The 20401-nt window shown below is 40.6% G+C and overlaps 1 protein-coding gene across 5 annotated transcripts in view; it reads left to right on the forward strand.

The window, feature by feature from the left end:
* Positions 1-20401, forward strand: part of Rnf144b (ring finger protein 144B) — a 160263-nt gene that overhangs the window by 113708 nt on the left and 26154 nt on the right. For 4 of the 5 annotated variants that reach the window (XM_076859253.1, XM_076859255.1, XM_076859254.1 and 1 more), the window contains exons 3-4: positions 4200-4304; positions 16568-16628. In XM_076859253.1, coding sequence (XP_076715368.1) covers positions 4200-4304; positions 16568-16628 — 166 coding nt within the window. The remainder of the gene's footprint in view (positions 1-4199; positions 4305-16567; positions 16629-20401) is intronic. The other variant, XM_076859256.1, reaches the window with a different exon arrangement.

Genomic DNA, 20401 nt, shown 5'->3' on the forward strand with positions numbered 1-20401 from the left:
AGTAGAGAAAATTTATATATATATATATCTCCTCACCCCATGTTTATTCTGGGGTGGGAACATAGAAGCTTTGTCCTAACTTTGTGACCGTTTACCAGGCCCATCGTAATACATAAGAATAGCTTTAAAAAAAAAAATAGCTTTTTTTTTTTTTTTTTTAAAAGAAAGAGGGAGAGAGGCAGAGAGAGAGAGAGAGAGAGAGAGAGAGAGAGAGAGAGAGAGAATTTTAATATTTATTTTTTAGTTTTTTTTGGCGGACACAACATCTTTCTTTGTATGTGGTGCTGAGGATCGAACCCGGGCCACACGCATGCCAGGCGAGCGTGCTACCGCTTGAGCCACATCCCCAGCCCCAAGAATAGCTTATGAAGAAGGCCATGATACACTGGAAACTATCACCCCTCAAAATGTCTCTAGAAGAAACTCCATCCTTGAAAAATTCCACTGAGGAATTCCACAGGAGGCATCTGCGTCAACAGTTGTTGGGTGTCTACATCCTTGAGGGTCATGAAGAATCTTTGTTGTTACATGTGACCCTTCTGGTCTTTAAAGTACATTTAAGTAAAATGTTGTCTTTTCAAAAGAAAAAGTTGTTTCTTTCTTGGGTCATCTGGATTTTTGAAATCTATTGTTTGAAACATTTCCCTTGGAGTTTGTTAGCTGGTAAAAAAAATTGTGTTTTAGATATCTGCGTAATGTTATTGTTTAATGAAATGCAGTCTTAACAATACGATTGATGGGAATTTCTTTTTCTGTTTCCCTACCTTTACTTACAGGCTAGACACCAGTTTTTTTCTCCACAATTGGTAGCCAATTACCTGCTTGGTTTGTGTGACATGCACAGGGCTTCTTTCAAGTGTTTTCAGTTCTTTTATGCTTTATTAGTCAGAGGTATGGACAAGGAGAGGGAGGGTTTGAGACTAAGTTTTTAAGCGCAAGCAAATGGAAGACATACAGTGAACCTGGGATACTTGAAAATTCAGGGAGACACAATAACTGGGACTAAATGTTTTCCAAATGCATGCTGGGGTGGCGTGTCAAGTGCCTGTGCATGAAGATTACGGAACATCATGCACTTGCAGATCTCTATCTTGAACAAGTGTTTCTTAGAATAAAAACCAGAGGATATGTATTTAAACCCTGTAGTCAGTGTTTAAGCTCCAATTTCTCTCCTAAAATCATAGGTCACACAGTGTTATTTGCAGCCAAGAGTGTGCTTGTGGGAAGCTTCAAAATTCATTAGGTCGATGAATCACGATCTGCAGTGTACCTAAGAACATTGCATTAGCAAATGAAACCTCCATTATAAGCTCTTGGGGAGGTTTATATTTCAACTTTACAAATTTGAGTATAAGTTTAAATGATTTTATTTTATGTATCTATTTGGTTTATAAAGACTTACATGGTGTCTCTGGTTCCTGTTTGACACTCAACTATTTTATAGACCAAAATAGTTCTAAGGAGAAGCTTGCCCAGGGGTGTATGGGGAGTTCTGATGTGAACCTCTGTTCCATCCCTGCAGCTCCATCCTAAGTGGTTTAACTGGCTCCCTGCAGGGAGTAGAGAAAGGATAGCTCAGAAGGCCAAGGGATTAACAGTTCCCCACAATGTTTTTGATAGAAAGTCTAAGTTCAAGTGAAGACAGTAAAAAAATGACCTAATATTCTGCAGTTTGTAAATTTAGAAGGGGCTTGATAGATAAAATTTCAGGGGTGAGTATGTGTGTGTGGTGGTGGTGGGGGGAGTGTTTTAAACCCTGAGAGGTAATCGTAGCAGGTATTATCGTTCTCATTTTAAAGATTTAAGGGATGTAGGTCTGGGTCAAAGGCAGAGTCACTTTCCTGTGGTCTCCTGGCAGAGGGGAGCTGGCTCTGAACCCCAGCTAGAAGGATCTGAACTTCATGGCACCGCTCACTCTGTTTTCCTCACCTGCCTTTCCCTGAGCCTGGAGACGGCATTGTTTTGCAGTCTGTTTCCCTCAGTTTCTGTAAGTGCAGTTGGGATGAGGCAGGGCAGTGGCTCCGGAACTCACCGGGCTGATGGGAGGCGAGAGGCCCTAGGAGCAGAGCAAGCGGGCGGGCTTCACAACACTGACTTATTTGTCCCTTGGGATCACTCCCTGTGGGAGCCCCTTTCCTGTCCCTCTGGGGTTTCCCTGCCCCATGCAGTTCTCCCTCCTGTTGCCTTGCTGGCTGATCCCACTGTTCCTGGAGCCGGAGAGCATGCTTGGCACAGTGAATCTTACAGCAAGCAATTGTTTACCCTTCTCTTGAAGAAGAAAGTGAAAGTGAAAAATCTAGTGTCTCTATTGAGGTCAGTCACAAGGGAAAAGCGATTGAAGACTACCCCTGCTCCCAGGTACCGTTTATTCCCTGTACTAAACCATAGATGTTTCCCCGTGCCTTTAAACACCACTTGAAAATGTTTTTCATGATTCTGCCCCATCCCATTTACCAAAATTCATTTCAGTGTTCTGTGTTAGACAGTGAGGTTATTTTCTAGTTTTTGCTGTGATAGAAAAAATCAACTCCTTGGAGAAGGGAGCCGTTAACCACTGGCAGGAAAACAAGCCTGCCTTAAAAGGTTGGCCATGGTTGTTGATTCATCAGGACCTGTAGAGTCACTTCAGATGAATACATATTTTTTAAAAATAATATGAAGAAATGAAGAAAATGAGTGAAAAAGGTCAATGAAGGGCATAGATGTCACAATCATGTCAGAAATATTCTGACCATAGACTTTCATGTAATGATTTACTGAATGGTGCATGGAAAAAAATTCTAACCTAGCAGGCTGACACAGAAATGTATAAATTTTAAAAACTGATCATTTTGTAAGAGTCATGACTTTGTTGAGGAGCTTATGTATTTTTTGGGCAATGCATTCCTCAAACATTTGAGCTTGACTTTTTTTTTTTTTTTTTTTGTCTTGCAAATAGAAAAAGGCTCATCAATCATGAGCAAATAGGTAGAAAGTGAGGAGCCAGTTTTCAGATTTCCTAATTTTATTTGCCGGAACTATATGGCCCCTCAGTGTCTGCAGGGTTTGGTTCCTTATTTGGTCCCTTATTAAAAATGACACAGTATTTGCTTATAACATACACACATCCTATGAATATATAATGTAAATATTGCATAAATAGTTGTTATACTGTATTGTTTAGGGAATAATGACAAGAGTAAGAGGTCTGTGTATATATCCAATACAGTCCCGACCATCAAAGTTCTAACTTTTTTTAATATATGTCAGCAACAACGTAACTTTTTTTTTTTTTCTGGATATTTTTGACCAAGTTTAGTTGAGTTGGATTGTGTGGAGCCCTTGGATAGAAGGGGCCTACTCTAGGGCCTCCAATTTCTTGAGGGATGTGAAGCTGGCTTGGGAGGCAGAGAGGAGATGTTGGAGGTCTCCGTGACAATGTTGGTTCTCCTACATTCCTGGTCAGTCTCATGTCTTCACCAACAGCCCAAGGTCCAGGCACAAGAAGCAATGGGGAGTAGCAGTCTGTGCTTGAGGTCTCCCTCTTTTCCTCTGGTGTTTCCTTTTTAAAATTCAGTTTCTTCTTTTTTCAGTTTGCCACTGTCTTTTTTTCTACTCAATCCCCCTCCATCAATTCTCCACCAAGGCCTCTGTTTGGGGAGGTTCTCATTTCCCCAAATTCTTTGCTGTCTCCATTCAACAGAAATCCCCCTGACTTTCCCAAGTCGACACTATCTTTTCTTGTTAAGCATGTTCCTAGATGTGTCATGGCCTTAGTCTTACTTTGATTCTGCTCCAGTAGCTTGTGGCAGGGTCACAGAATTCCATTCAACTTGCAAGGAGGGGGCCTCTAGATAAAAATGGAATTCGGAAGTCACACAAGTTAAAAAATAAAATAAAATAAGAAAAAAGCCTTTGCCGTGTGTGCACAAGTGTTTCTTCTCCTCCCAGCTGATGGTGGATGAGATGTGGGAGCATACTTGAATAAGCAAGCCCTTGACTTGAATAAACTCAGGATGAAATCATGCATAATTAACTGCCTATCTCTGCATTCTTTCCACAGCGATGGCTCTTAGTATTCACACTTGTGGTAACTTACGTTTCCTGAGTACAACAACCCAGGACAGCCAATTAAGGAAGAGCCAGTGGTGGGTCTGTCATGCAACCTTGGTGCTACTGGAATGGGGGGTAACTGCTGTCTTTTTTCTTTTCAACTCCAGTGCCTGAAACAGTACATGCAGCTGGCAATCCGAGAAGGATGTGGGTCTCCCATCACTTGCCCTGACATGTTGTGCCTAAACCATGGGACCCTGCAGGAAGCTGAGGTATGGGGCGTCTGCCGCAACCTTCCCTTCTTTCCTGTTGACGTGATTTGTTAGGATCTTGACTCCACCCACCTCCCTACTAGGGAGGCTAGCAATGAAATGCAGAGGTTGATTTTTAAAGGAAGACTTTATTGCTACATACTGTTGGATTCCTTATACAAACTGTTAAAGCTGCCATGTAGCTCGGGTCTATTTATGTCTGCTGTCTTGTGTGTTGAAAAAGTTCTAAAATAGGTGAAGGCACTAGAGATCAGACTGACCAAACGTGAGGTGTGGAGGCTGAATCACGAGTGGTCTTGTGATCTGGAATACTTTAAGGACTCGTAGACCATAGATTAGCCATGGTTACGGAATATATAAACTATTTTGATTCTACAATGCTAACTTGAGTTGAACTCTTTCCAAAGAGCAGAGAGAGGCCTTTTAATCTATCTGTATCAGGCATCAGAAATGTCTTTCTTTTACAATGAGTTACCTCATTTTCCTAAGATGGTGATTCATCTCATTCTGTTGTTTGTTCAATTTCTGATCTCAGCCTGCCCTTAAATATGCCTTTTAATCTTTGGTCCCTGTTCACGTTAGATTGGAACATAAGGAACTCTCGTCCATTCTTAGGGAGTTTGTCAGCCTCTGAAAGGGGTTCAAGAAGCCGATGAACGTCCATTCAGTAAACAGACACCTACTTTGCACTCAGTACTCTTCTGGTTGCTTTTGTGGTCAGTGTATATTTAATTGCCTCAACAGATCTCATGGAATTGGATATTGTTTTTTTCAGATACAGAAACTGAGGTCCAGGGGGCTTAAGTAGTTTACCAAAAAATGCCTATCTAGAAAGTAGAAGAGCTAGAATTCCAATCCAGTTCTTTTTGACCACAGTGATTTCATGACTTTAAGAGTAGAACTAGGTGTAGACAATAAAGGACTTGATAATTAGAAGGCCAGTAGTATATATGTATATGCGCAGATGTAAATGTGTTCATGTGAAGGATGTCTGTATGTATATATACATGTTTTATGAATGTGTGTGCTTTTACTTATAGATCTCCTTTGTTTTGTAAGCAAAGTAGTCAGAAAGATGGTATAGACAATTTCTAACCTAACACAGGGATTATTCTGTGTTTAGCTTCTGAACTGTATTAGCTGAGTGCTATAAGTGAGTTAAAATTATTTTTCAGAGAAGCATAAAAAGAATCCATAATGATTTAGAAGTGATTCATTTTAAGAAAATAATGAAATAATAAAGTTTTGATAGAAAGTTAATTTTGAACATGTAAATCCTTCCATGAGGACTAGTGTTTACTTTTGTGTGGGTAATGAATAGGAGGAAATTAATGTGAAGGAAATTTAGGCTAACTACCAAGAACACTGTTGATCTTTGTAATTTAGAATTGCCCTTAAAACGAGACTCAAGTATCTGGGAACTCCTGTCCATGCATAATCCGAGCAGGACAGAACTTCCTTTCTGCTTTGCTTCTCCTGGGGTCTGACAGGTCACAAGTGTTAATGGAGAGTGTGCCGTGTGTGGGCCGGATGCCAAGCCGGGATGGAGCGAGGACGGGCAGGTCTGGCACTGTCCTGGTGGAGCTTCTGATTAGCATAGAGATGCTAAACAGATAACATCAGATAGTTAAAGTGAAACATGAGAGATGGGGCACACAGCAAGAGCTGGATCTGGTATCACACTTACCTAATTCCTGTGTGTAAGATCTATTAATGAGTAGTTTGGTGAAGTTTCAAAACAAGCCCATGAGATCAATCATAGGCCTGTGCTGTCAAAACCAGTAGTCCCTAGCCACCTGTGGCTATTCAACTTTAGTTAAAATTAAACAAAGTTAAAAACTCAGTTCTTCAACTGGGCTAGTCAGTAACTGTTTAAGTGCTCAGTAGCCTCTGTGGCTCATGGCTGCTTCATGCAACAGCATAGCATTGAATAGAATTGAACACTTTTGTCACTGCAGAGGGGGCTTTGCTGCATAGTGATGTCCTAGACTCTCCTCAGATGGTTAAGCACTGACCTTTGACACTTTTGATATTGGGAGTCAGGGCTAATGTGTCCAGATGAGTGGGTGAAGGCAAGCTGTGCTTTCCACAGTTCTCTAGAACAGTCGACCCTTCTGATTTTCTTTGCATAGATATTTTCTCCTTAAATCCCCTTCCCCTTTGTTCTCGGTGTCCTTTTCCCACTGTGTACATTCTCACTCACACTTTCCTGCTTATACTTCTGTTTATTCAGTTTTACTCTAAAAGCAATTTTGCTTTTAGGCTGCATTAAAACCAAACAAACCCATAATGACTCTTAAAAATTATTTGAAAAACAAAAGAACAAAATCATATTCCCAACTAAACTGATTTTAAATTCTTCCAAGTGTTTTTCTCATTAGATGAGTAATAAGACACTCCAGGGCATCAGCAAGCCATTTCTATTCTCACTGGTCCTGCTAAGAGCCTGGTCAGAAATGAGCATCCCTGTACAATCGTCGAATGTTCTTTACCAATTTGCTACTTTTTTTTTTTTTTTTCCCCAGAGTGATAAATTGGTGTGGTGGTGATGGGGAATGTTTTCACTGTGAATTGAGAATTGAAAAGAGGATAATAGTGGAGATCTGGGTAGCTTTATTAGCTTACATGGGCTCCTTTGAAAGTAAATACCACACATATAAAAGTACCCCACACAGCGCTGGGGATGTGGCTCAGGCGGTTAGCGCGCTCGCCTGGCATGCGTGGGGTGCTAGGTCCGATCCTCAGCACCACAAAAAAATAAAATAAAGATGTTGTGTCCACCGAGAAACTGAAAAATAAATATTAAAAAATTCTCTCTCTTCTCTCTCTCTCTTAAAAAAAAAAAAAAAAAAAAAAGTGCCCCACACAGGTGAACTGGGTGGTGCTACCTTCTTTCTAATTTGCTTGACTTCAAGACTCATGAGTCATTATGATAAAGCATACCTCTAACCTATGCATTTTTGAGTATATCACAATGGGACTCATTCATATGATGGTTGACTGAGTTTTGTCTCCATGACTACTACTTCCCTCCACTTAAAAAAAAAAACACGTTTATTTTATACAGGCAACACATAGACTTTGCTGGTTAAAAACATTTCTGGTTAAAGCGGGTTCCCTTTGTCTTGTCTGCCATTTATATTATGGTATATGATTCCTCATTGTTCATTGTCTTATAAAAGGTGCTTAAGTGTGACATCTCTCCACCTTGAAAGGACACTAGGAATTGAAGCTCTTTGCTCTGCACGCTTTCCTACCCAGATCTAGTTACCCTCGTTGGCTTTAATCCCTGTGCCTGCCTTCCAAATTGGCTCTGCGTCTTCCTATTTCTCTCTCAGGAGTAAGCCCGCTAGTGAAGCATTTAATGTCCAGTTCAAACCCTGTTCATGCAGGAAACAGTAGAAAATGGCAGCTTCCTCGCCATGCCTTCCCTCTCCATGTCCTGCAAGCTTCTGAGAGATAGTGACTCAGGACGACTTGTGGCTAGAGGTGAACCCTCTGGGAGCCAGAGAAAAGTAAAACTTTCCTTCATTGCATCATCGGGTATTTTCAGCTGTTGCTCTGCAGGGCTTTTCCAATGTAGTTCATCCAAGAACCTTGTCCAACATGGAATTATGAAGGCAGGACACAGATTGTCTGTTCTGATAGCAGTACTTCAAGCAGAGCTCTTGTTTGAAGTTATCAGCCCTGTTAAAAAAAGGCAGCATCTGATTTGAGCAGTTTCCTTACTGTGTCATGCAAGTAGCACACCCTCTCTTGCTGGAGAGCCTAGGCGGTGTGAAGTCCGAGTGGTGAGTACCTAACCTGTCTGAATGGTGCCTACCGTTCTGTGGCCTGAGAAGTTGAACTCCTTCCAACTGGCAGCTGGCCTGGAGGGCAGGAAGAGCTTCTCGCTCACCGATCCCCCTCCAAGTCCTGGGCCCTGAACAACCAGCCTGCCTTTTACTGCTCCCGCCACCGCCTGTACCGGAGGAAGGGTGGAGACAGCGGCCCTTGCCAAGAACAGGCTTAGGATTTCTATAGAAAGGGATTTAGAGGGTGGCACTCTGGAGGCCTGAGGAGGGGGAGGAGTGGAGAGCTAAGGAACTGGAAGCTACATTTGCAAAATAAGTAGTTTTTTCTTAGAATGCACATTTATTTGGGGTGACTGAAAAGGCTGCGAGGGTTACAGGATCCAAGTGTCCCCCCAAGACCCCCAGCACGGCCTGCTCTGGCTAGCGGCCTTTGGTTCTCCTTCCTCCTGTTATCATGGTGGGAAGCTGGAGCAGGGGCCGGGGAGGAGCCAGGTGAGCGAGAATATTCCTGTTACTGTGGTTTGAGGATCTGAATATAGGAAGGAATCGAGTGTGTCTAGAATAACCTTTATGGCGTGCCGTGAGACGTGTCGGCTGAAGAAAAGTTCAACTTTGGAGGTGGCAGGAGTCAAAGGAATCTGCCAAACCAGAGTTCACAAACATTTGTTGAGATTCCCAGCTAAATATTTTCGAGAACGTATGTAAGACTCCATTTTGAGATGTATTTAAAACTGCATGTAAGTGGAGAATAAGGTTTCTAAGATTCTTCGAAAACTACAGGCAGATACTCTATAGGAACACTTAGCAGTGACAGGTTGAGTGTGTCCTGTGGAGCCACAGTGTGTCCCGTAGGTGAGTGGAGGGGGAGAGCAGGAGGTGGTGGGGACAGGTGACGCTGGGTGACGTGATACTCTGTGCCAATCCCTGGCCCTGGACTCCAGTTCTCACCTCTTTCCCTCCGCAGTGGGCTTGGCACCCTCTTTCCGATCAGGGTCTCATTTCTAGGATTAGGTGAGTTTTATACGGGTGAATGTGCCGTTTTTCTTCCATGTTAGGAGGAACAGTTTTATTTCTGGGTTGAGATAGGAGGTGCTCCTAGTTTCTGCCCTAGGGTGTTAGACGCTGGCCTCTAAGGCAAGTCCTGTTTCTCCTGCCTGTGTTTCTGTGGGTTATAGTAACTCAGGAGTTGCCCAAAGTTGGCGGGACTTAATGAACTGCTAGTGGTTAAGTTCATCTCCAGATGCACCTTTATCGTGGTCTGCGTTCAACACGGTGTTTTTTTGTTTTGTTTTGTTTTTAACCTTTTAAAAGCAACTGTAGCAGAAGAATAATTTAAAGGGCCAAAGCTAAGGAACATCTTGGCTTCTTTTACCTTCTGTCTTGGCTTTACACACTCTGGTGAGCAGTGTTTCCCTAGCCTATCCCTAACTCCTGTTTTAATCATTTCATCCCCTTAACTGAGAATCGGTGTCCCCCCTAAAAAGCAACATACACTTCTTCTGGGGTCATGTACCGCTTTCAGCTCGACTGCACCTAGGAGAGCAGGCTTCACTATCTGTCCCCCTTTCCCTCCCTCTTCTTTTCGTGTGTGTGTGTGTGTGTGTGTGTGTGTGTGTTGCAGTAGGTGGTGTCCATTCAGAGGTTAGGATTGTAGTTAATAACACTAATAAGAAGGGTGTACCTTGCTTCTCATTTCTTCCCAGTTGTGGCTGTTAGAGATACCAGTCAGCGCTATGTCTGGTGGTCACAGTACACGCATGCGCGCGTGCACACACACACACACACACACACACACACACACACACACACACCTGTGCAGACCTACACATCTCCACAGATTATGGTTTGCTCTGAGTGGAATGAAGAAGCAAAAACTCAGCTGAGTAGAGACTGGGTGTTTAATAAAATGTCCCCAGGTTAATTTTTACCAGGAAAACAAAACAAAACAAAACAAAAACTCCCACCAACAAAGAATACAGGCAGTTAGAAGCTTTTTGTTGTTACTGTTCTGATAGTATTGCCCTTGTTTTCTTAAAATGAATCTGAAGTTATTTTATCTTTTGAATTAAAGTTTTTTTTTTTTTTTGGGGGGGGGTGGTGGCTGGGGATGTGGCTCAAGCAGTAGCACGCTCACCTGGCATGCGTGCGGCCTGGGTTCGATCCTCAGCACCACATACAAACAAAGATGTTGTGTCCACCGAAAACTAAAAAATAAATATTAAAAAATTTTCTCTCTCTCTATAAATAAATAAATAAATAAATAAATAAATAAAGTTTTTTTTTTTTCCTTTTTGGAAGAATTTTTAGGATCATGATGAGGAGGTGAAGTGTTTTCTACACTTGGATAAGGGAGATAAATTTGTTTAACAGTTATATCAGCACAAATTTCAAAAGAGTAGCAGAAAATAATTTTAAATCAAATTAAGGACCTTTTAGTAGTTGATCTGAGGGAAGTGGTCTCTTGATAGCTCAGAAGATACTTCTCTTTGCTACTTCTGCTAAAATACAGGTCTGGTTAGTAATGGATTAGAATCCACTGAGTAAAATAAGTATCAGTAAAGCATATATTGACTTAAAAATGAACAAGCAAATAAATGAGGGAGAAGAGACAGCTTTTCCCTAAGTAGAATCTTTTAAAACTGATAAGTTAAATTTTATTTATTATTAAATTATTTATTCTAATTTGTTCCACATGATGGCAGAATGCAATTCATCTCATATCACACATATAGAGCACAATTGTTCAAGTCACTGATTGTACACAAGGTATTTTCACACCATTCGTGTCTTCATACATGTACTTAGGGTAGTGATGTCTAACTCATTCCATGATGATTCCTACCCCTTTGCCCCCTCCCTTCCCCTCCCTCCCCTTTGCCCTATCTAAAGTTCCTCCATTCCTCCTATGTCCCCCACCATTGCCACTATGAGTCTGCATCCTCATATCAAAGAAAACATTTGGTCTTTGGTTTTTGGGGATTGGCTTGCTTCACTTACATTATATTCTCCAACTTCATCCATCATGCAAATGTCATGATTTTATTCTCTTTTAATGCTGAATAATGTTCCATTGTGTATATATACCAAAGTTTTCCTATCCATTCATATACTGAGGGGCATCTAGGTTGGTTCCATAATTTAGCTATTGTGAATTGTGCTGCTATAAACATTGATGTGGCTGTGTCCCTGTAGTATGATGTTTTTAAGTCCTTTGGGTATAAACCAAGGAGTGGGATATCTGGGTCAAATGATGATTCCATTCCAATAAGTTAAATTTATTTTTAACTGGTGCCGTAGCATACCAGACCTTTTTGCTCCTATCTAACCCGACAGCAGAATTCTAATCACCAAATATTGAATGAATGATGGAAATTGAAAAATCATCATTAAGCAAATACCACATTAACATTTTGGGGGAAGAATAAATTGCCACTAGAAACTAAAATTAGCGGGCAAACTTGTGATGAGAAACAGAATTTGCATCAAGTATCCCCCCGCAGTAAATTATTATTATAATTTCATGTTGCCTTAGCATCCATTGTGAATACAAGTTGGACTTTCTCCAACCAGAAAGAGGGCTTAGTCACCCTGACACAATAGGATTCTAGCTCTACATCTCCTCTCAGTTCCTCAATGTGGTCCTTCCAGAAATCTCCTATATATAACTTCCTCCTGATAACCACCTCCTTGTGGGACAGCTAGATGCAGCCTGTTTGAGTAGCCATAGTGACCCTCGCATCCCACATGAACTTGCAGATACTCCATAGTGACCACTTCTCAGTCAGAGCCTGGAACTCCGCCTGCTTTCTTTTTGTTGGAGGGGGGAGGGTGTCCCAGGGATGGAACCCAAAGGTTAACCACGGAGCCACATCCCCAGCCCTTTTTGTATTTTATTTAGAGACAGGGTCTCACTGAGTTGCTAAGTGCCTTGCTAATCTGCTGAGGCTGGCTATGAACTCATGATTCTCCTGCCTCAGCCTCTTGAGTTGCTGGGATTACAGACATGCACCACTGTACCTGTCTCTGCCTGCTTTCTTTAAACCCACCAGTCAAAATTCTTCATGTAAAACCTGTTTTGATAATGCCCTGACCCCATTGAAGGTGTTCTCCCGTGGTTCCCTCTCTCTCCCTGTCCTCTGTGTGTATCTTCCCATCATGCTTGTGTCCCCCACCACCCAGGACCTATAAGTAATAAACTATCTCCATCTCGTGTCTGTCCTTATATCTTAAAGATCTAAAGTTAAAACACCCCCTACAGGATACTTACGAATTACAAAGGGTGGAGGAACCTGGCCTCAACCTAGTTAGGAAGTTGACACCACAGTCCTGAACCATGTCCTCATGTGCCTCCTGATGGCTCCAAGATCATACTTGGCATTCTTGTAAAAAATGCACAACTCCTTTAATCATGAGAAAGCATCAGACAAGTCCAAATGGAAGAATATCATACACATAGCTGACTGGGCTTTTCGGACATGTCAGGTCTTCATAAACTAAAGAGGTGTCACAGAAGGCAAGGGAGATACTGCACTTAGGTACAAGGTGGTAGCCTGGATTGGATCCTGGACTGAAAAAAGACGTTACTGGGCCTGCTGATGATTTAATTGTACATATCAATGTAAATTTTATTATTTCCGTAAGTATGGTTATATAAGATGTGCTCTCTAGGGGAAGTTGGAATGACATTTAGGTACTCTACAAATTTTGCAACTTTTTATGAATCTAAAATTATTTTAAAATAAAAAGTTAAAAAAAAAAAAAAGATGTTCTAGTGTGATTTTGGATGACTTGGTCTTTCTTTGTTGGTAGAAACAGGATAAGGGTATACTATAAGACACTTTTTTTTTTTGGTGGTGCCGGGGATTGAACTCAGGGCCTTTTTGCGTGCAAGCCAAGCACTCTACCGATCGAGCTATATCTCCATTCCTACAAGACACTTCTTTGTAATCTTATTTATTATTCTCTAGTCTTATCTAGTCTGATGATTTTAGAGTATTTGTGAATACCCTCAAAAAATTGATTCTAACCCTTTACCTGCAGCCCGATTGAGTCTTCTAATATCATTCTAATAGGGTTATTTCAACCTTATAATTGTAGAAATGGAGACTTTGAACAATAGTGACTTAGCTTCAGATGGCAGTGGAACTATGAATTCAATACTTTGCATCATTTGCTATCTTTAAATAGCTCCAGCTTTTCCTTATCTAAAGCCACAAGTCTGATAGAATTATTTTAGAAAATTAGCCCTAATCTGAAAAATCCAACTGATGACAAGATCACGGTATAAATTCTTTCTCCATCCTGTGTATAGGCAATTTCAGTTCCTTAAGCACAACCTCTGTCTCTTTGGCATGGCCAGGCATCATGTAGTGCTTTGCCCATAGCAGACCATCACCTAGCATATGGAGAAGATGCAAGTTTACACAACAGAGAGAAGGGTGTGTTCTGGGCATTACCATTATTCCCAAAGGATGAAATAGTCAGCCATGGTAGAAATAACTTTTCATGATCACAGATTGTAATGGAAAATTTGATTTACCTTATTAAGGTTTTATTCCATATGAACCTTTGAGTTAGGAAATAATAAAGGAGATTCAAAGTAGAGGAAGAGGCCAAAAAATTAGAGATGTATGACTTTCCCATTGGCAGTAATATGTACTCTGATGAAATTTATGTTTGTAAACATCCATTCCTACTGTTGGTGATTTTTTTACTGCATTAATTTCTGTTGTTTTTCTCATTGGCATTTCATTTGTGTCTAAAACATTTTTTTAGTTAGCTTTTTCACTGCTGTGACTAATCCAACAAGAACAATTGTAGAGGAGGAAAAGTTTATTTGAAGGCTTATGGTTTCAGAGGTCTCAGTCCATAGAGAGCTGGCTCCATTCCTCGGGGCTCGAGGTACAGCAGAACATCATGGCGGAACAGTGGAGCAGAGGGAAGCGGCTCATGTGATGATCAGGAAGCACAGCAAGGTCACCACTTGCCAGATACAAAATATGTACCCCAAAGGCACACCCCCAATGGCCCACCTCCTCCAGCCACATCTCACCCGCCTTCAGCTACCACTCAGTTAGTCCCATGAGGGGATCAATTCACTAATAGGGTTAAGACTGTCATAGACCAATGCTCTCTCCTCTAAACCTTCTTGCATTGTCTCACAAGTGAGCCTTTGGGGGACACCTCACAGTCAAACCATATAAAATATCTTCAATTTGCCTGTCTCTCATAAACTGCATTTGACCCAACTACTGTCTAAGTTGCTCATCATTGAGAAATGAAAATTTTTAGGGGTTGAGTCTAAAGGACTTAAGGAAGTTCTTTACCAGTTCACAAACTACTTTAGATGGAGGTGGGTGGGGAATAGGACTGTCCATAGAATCAGTGGCTTCAAATAGCTGAGGCTTGTTGATTATGGAAAGTGACAGAGGTCTCTTGGACCCAGATGATATCGTCCTCAAAACAACTTGGTACAAAAGTTAAAGTCAGTAGCAATTGGTTCTTTATACAAGGATCAATGACAAAGTCAGAAAGTGACTCCAATTCTTTAGTGTCTCCAGCCATTTCACTTGCTGCACCTTCTGTCTCCAATTCCAAGTTTTATTTGAGAACTTTCATCTTCCAGGAAGGATTTTTGGGTAGTATTATAACAAATGAACAAAGGTGGTTTTCCACATAATGAAAGTCTAATCATACTTTTTAATTAAAAAGAACTGTGGCAAAATAGATATAACATAAAATTCACCCTAACATTTTTTTTTTAATTAATTTTTATTGTAGGTTGTTCAAAACATTACATAGTTCTTGATATATTATATTTCATACTTTGATTCAAGTGGGATATGAACTCCCATTTTTACCCCATATACAGATTGCAGAATCACATCAGTTGCACAACCATTGATTTACATATTGCCATTCTGGTGTCAGTTGTATTCTGCTGCCTTTCCTATCCTCTACTATCCCCCCTCCCCCATCCCCTCCCCTCTTCACCCTAACATTTTGACAAGGATTACTAAGGAGTGTTTGTTTAAGGTACCAAATGGGAATATACCATACTTTGTCCCCAGTTGGAGAAAGAAAAATTAGAAAAAAAATGTTCATAATTAATTAAATTTGTTTTACCCTACTTCACTTGGAATCGTGGAGATAGAACTGAGTTGTGGTTCTTCACATGTTTTAATTAAAAACTTAGTTTGTTCATTTGCAAAATAAACAAATTGAAATTATTTTTGTGAGGGGAATAATTAGATTTCTAATGCATTTCTAAATGTATTATATGTTTTTAGATGTAATTTTGGCTGCATTATCTTATTCTGATTTTCTCAACGCTGATTTCCTTTAGTTAGTTGCAAGAATTTCCATCCAGATACATTTTATATCAAAAACACTTATAAAAATGTGTGTGCATACATGGCATGTATGTGTGTATATGTGCATGTGTATGTGTATGTATATATTTGTGTATAATTTAGAGGAATCGTCAAGACTGTCCTGTATTGCTGATGTCTGGAAGGCTAATAGCAAATTCTTTTATTTTCTCAGCTATAAATCTTTTAAGAAACGTTAGTATACTTGTATCTTGACGTCAATGGAATTAATATTTTTAGAATGCCACTCTAAGAGTGGTTAGCTTTTCCTGCATAGGCCTTTGAAATACAATTTAAAATAATTAATCTGAAATGTCACTTGGTTAGGTATGAATCATTGTTCACTGGTAAACCTTGGTTCACTGTACATCTGAAATGGAAATAGACATCTAGCCAGAAGCAGTGCCTTAGGCATTTCTTTGTCTCCAGGGTCTGAGATGTCAGTGTGTGGTGACTAAGGGCTCCATGAGTGATTTTTGTCAGGAATAATTTTTTGTTGTTGTTTGGAAGATACTGTTTCCTAGGTGACAAATGCTGTTTTTATAATTCCTGAGGCACTGTCTACCTGACCTTAGCTTTTAAGGATACAAAGCTAGTATTTAAAAAAAAAAAAAAAAGGTCCATTATGGTTCTACATAATGGTGGGGATTCACTGTGACGTATTCATATATGTACATACCAAAGTTGGATCCATTTCCTTCCCCAGTACCTTCCCCTTCCCCTCCCGCCTCCTCAGCACCACTGGTCTAAAACTACAATGTTTTTGAATTTTTTTAACTGAATGTAGAAAGAAAGCAGCATCATTCATATATATAGACAAATAATTTGGCAAGTCCAAATAAATTTTGGTTGTCTGCTCTTAGTTGTGCTGCTAGTTCGTTTCATAATTGAAACCTTGACAGTGTGTCCTCGCTGTGCTAGGAGACTATTTGAGAGTTGCTGCAGGTGTTTCTTCGGGAACAGTGTCGAGAAAAACAAGTTTGCAGACACTGGTTCAGGGAGAAAATCGTAGGCAAAGCCAGGAAGAGAAATCATAATGGCTGCTAACTCCAGGGCCTGCAGTGATTCAATCTCACCTCTCCCATATCTCTGTTTTCAGATTGCCTGTTTGGTACCTGTGGATCAGTTTCAGCTTTATCAGAGGTTAAAATTTGAACGAGGTATGCATTCTTCTCCTTATCCTGATGGGGAATGTAGCTTTCCATTGTGTCGGTTTTTTTTAACGCCCTCCACTGTGCAAGATTAAAGCTGCCAAGGGCTCCAAAAGGGGAAAACTGTCATTGCAACATAAAATCTCAACTCTCAGCCACAGTCAGGGGAGAGCAAATGCAGACAAGCAGAAAATAGAACTTTCCGTATATTGGTTGTTTTGTATTTTCAATTTGGCTCATGTGAGAAAGGTGTTGCAAAAGTTGAATCATTTCATAACAGTGGTAACACAAGTGAAGCAACTCTCAAGATGGATTGTATCACCAGTTTCCTGCTCTCAGAGATCACTTCAGAACACTAGTCAGCCCAGACCCTTTTTTTTTTTTTTTTTGGTACCAAGGATTGAATGGGGCGGGGGTGGCGGGGGGGGGGGGGGGGGGGGGATGGCGGGTGGGGGGGGCTTAACCTTGGAGCTACATTTCCAGCCCGTTTGTATATTTTATTTTGAGGCAGGGTCTCAGAAGTTGCTTAGGGCCTCACTAAATTGTTGAGGCTGATCTTGAATTTTCAATCCTCCTGCCTTAGCCTCCTGAGCTGCTGAAATCCAGATGTGTACCACCACGCCCAGCCAGCCCAAACATTTTTATCGCTCCTTATAATAGTCATTGGTTATTCTTTGGCTACTGCTTTTGTAATCATAGTGAACTAAGAGAGTTTGTTTGTGTCTTCCTAATGCAATTTACAATATTGGAATAATTTTCTTTTATATATTTGGGCCTGGGGTAATTTATACAGAGTTTTTTTTTTTTTTTTTTTTTTTGTTGTTGTTTTTTACTTATATGGCCTCATTTTATTGGTACAAGTTCTATTTTTGCTCCTTTTGGCCTCTGATAGGTATTTCTGAGGAGCCCATTCCCTTTGCTACACCCTAAAATAGTCCTGAACTAAAGGGTCTACTTTTTAGTATCTGAGAATTTGGAGAAAAATTGTTTCTCTCAGCACTCACATGACTGGTATGGTTTCACAGAGTATATTAAAAAATTTCTGTAATCTAGTATCAATATAAAGTTTTCTGATTCTAACTTTTTAATCAGTATTAATAAAATCTAGAGATGAGGGTAGGAGGAAAATGTACATGTATCTGTCATTTGCAATAGGTTTGGTCAACACAATTACCTTTATCTTATTCAATTTTTGTAACTATCTTGCAGGTAATTCTCTTTATGCTTTATTAGTGCATTATAGTTCTATGCAATAGTTGGGTTCATTTGGACAGAGTCATCCATGCATGGAATTCATTCCACTTCACTTTCCCCCTCCTCCCTCCTCCTATTCCCTTTCTTCTATTCTGCTGGTCTTCCTTCGACTCCTTTATTTATTTATTTTTAATTGGTGCTTTACAGATATGTATAAAGGTGGAATTCATTATGGTATATTTATACGTGGAAGATAATTCTTGCAGGAGGAAGAGAAAGAAAACCAGACAGAGTGTGAAGAGGGCTATTGAAGGAAGACTTGCAGGGGATTCTGGGAAGATGGCATTCACTGCCTTGGACCAAGATCTGGCTTGGTCTTAGGGACTGAGAACACTGGGTTATTTATTTATTTATTTATTTATAGCAAACTAATAACATATTTATCTCTGGTGGGTGGCTCACTTAACTCATATAGCTGATACATTAAAGCTGAATTTACAAAAAAATATCTTAAACTAGATTGTTTGAAGTTCAGCCAGCATGGCAGGTACATTGTTACTGTAAAGAGTCAGTGGGAAGCCAGAAACAGAATGTTGCTGCACATGAAATCAGAACAAGAATGAATTGTAGGTTTAAGGGACGAAGCTGTCCCATCGGTCTATGTGGATTCTGAGCTCCCCGGAGCAATTACCATTGGGTGTAGTTTGTACTGCTCTTGTAAATACCCCCACACCTGCTGATCAGATTGAGCATTTTTACCCCAGATGCTTACTTTTTGGGTGTGACAGTTGAGGATCATAAGGGCCTCAAATGTGTGCCCTACTACTCTCCCACTTGCTTGTTCTGTGGATGACTGTGGGGGGTGGTAGGTGCCACTGAAGCAGACCAGGTACCCCTACCAGAGACGCCCTATCGTATTTGTGACATATAAGCTTCTCCAGCCTCCACCCCCCACACAATTGATCTTCTCTTCCTGTCAGAAGGATATCAGCAAAAACTTCTGCAGAGAGCATTGTGGTTTGTTTTTGTTTTAGTCAGCTTTTTTGCTGCTATGGATAAAGAACCCACCCAGAACAATTGTAAGGAGGAAAGGTTTATTTAGGGGCTCATGGTTTCAGAGGTCTGAGTCCATAGAAGGCTGGCTCCATTCTTCAGGGCTTGAGGTGAGAGGCAAAACATCATGGCAGAATAATGTGGTGGAGGGAAGCAGCACATATCATGAGCAGAAAGCAGAGAGAGACCCTCCAGGTACAAACTATACACCCCACAGCCACTCTGCCAGCGAACCACTTCCTCCAGCCACACCCACCTGCCCACAGTTACCACTGAGCCCCATCAGGGATTGATTCACTGATTAGGTCAAGGCTATAATCCAATCACTTCTCTTCCAAACCTTTTTGCATGGGCTCACACGTGAGCTTTCAGGGGACAACACATCTAAAGCATAATAGGTTTATAGCTTCCTCTTTTTTGTAAATGCCAGGTTTGCAAAAAAAAGAAAATTATTTATCTATATCTCTATCTCTATCTATCTATCTATCTATCTATCTATCTATCTATATCTTCTGTGTAGTCTAAAAAATGAAACAAAAAGCACTTGTCATGTAAACCTTCAAACCCCTCCTCCTACTAGGTATAAAGTTCAAAGAATTTCCAGACTTGTGGTCCGGAGAACTTTTAGGCAATAACCCCTCTGGACCCTGCAGTCAATAAGCCTTCTTCCTGAAAATTCCTTGGGCAGCGAGCCTTACCTGTCCTACCTCTCCATGATGTGAGGGCTCCTACCTGCAGAAGGGCTAGAGTTGGGCTGGATTTTCCAGCTGCTCCTTCGTGGTGAGACGGGACTTTGCAGCTTCTCAGTTGTCTCTGGGACCTGGTGTGGTCTGTTTGTAGCAGTCGCTCTCCTCTCCCACGACCACCCACTGCCTCAGCAGTCCACAAGCAGGCCTTATTCCTGATTGTTTATATATGAAGGGAACTTATTTATTAGCTCAGATGCCTTTTTTATATAATTAGACAAACTCTAAGAATACCTGGAATTAAAACTTTCTGTGGTTTGTTCTCACTGAAGAGTGTAAAGTTTTGATTGATTTTAAAAAATACTGGCTAAGACCTGAATACAGTTGCAGGCTTCGCTGCTCCTCAGCTTCTCTGCTTACGGGGAGGGTACTTAAAATTACTTCTACACCTTAGTTTCCTCATCTGGTTTCCTGATCTCTGGTGGGTAGATCACGTAACTCATATAGCTGATTCATTAAAGCTGAATTTACAAAAAATATCTTAAACTAGATTGTTTGAAGTTCAGCCAGCATGATAGATACATTTTTACTCTAAAGAGTCATTGGGAAGCCAGGAAACAGAACGTTGTTGCACATGAAATCTGAGCAAGAATGAATTATAGGTTTAATGGACGAAGCTGTCCCATCTGTCTATGGCTGAATTAATATTTTTTTGTATGTTTATACCACATTTTGTTTATCCATTTATTCATTGATAGATAATGGAGTTATTTCTACCTTTGGCTATTGTGAATCATACTATTATAAACATTGTGGATAAGTATCTGCTCTAGTTCCTATTTTCAAATC

This window comes from Callospermophilus lateralis, chromosome 6, assembly GCF_048772815.1.
Source record: "Callospermophilus lateralis isolate mCalLat2 chromosome 6, mCalLat2.hap1, whole genome shotgun sequence".
Classification (NCBI taxonomy): domain Eukaryota; kingdom Metazoa; phylum Chordata; class Mammalia; order Rodentia; family Sciuridae; genus Callospermophilus; species Callospermophilus lateralis.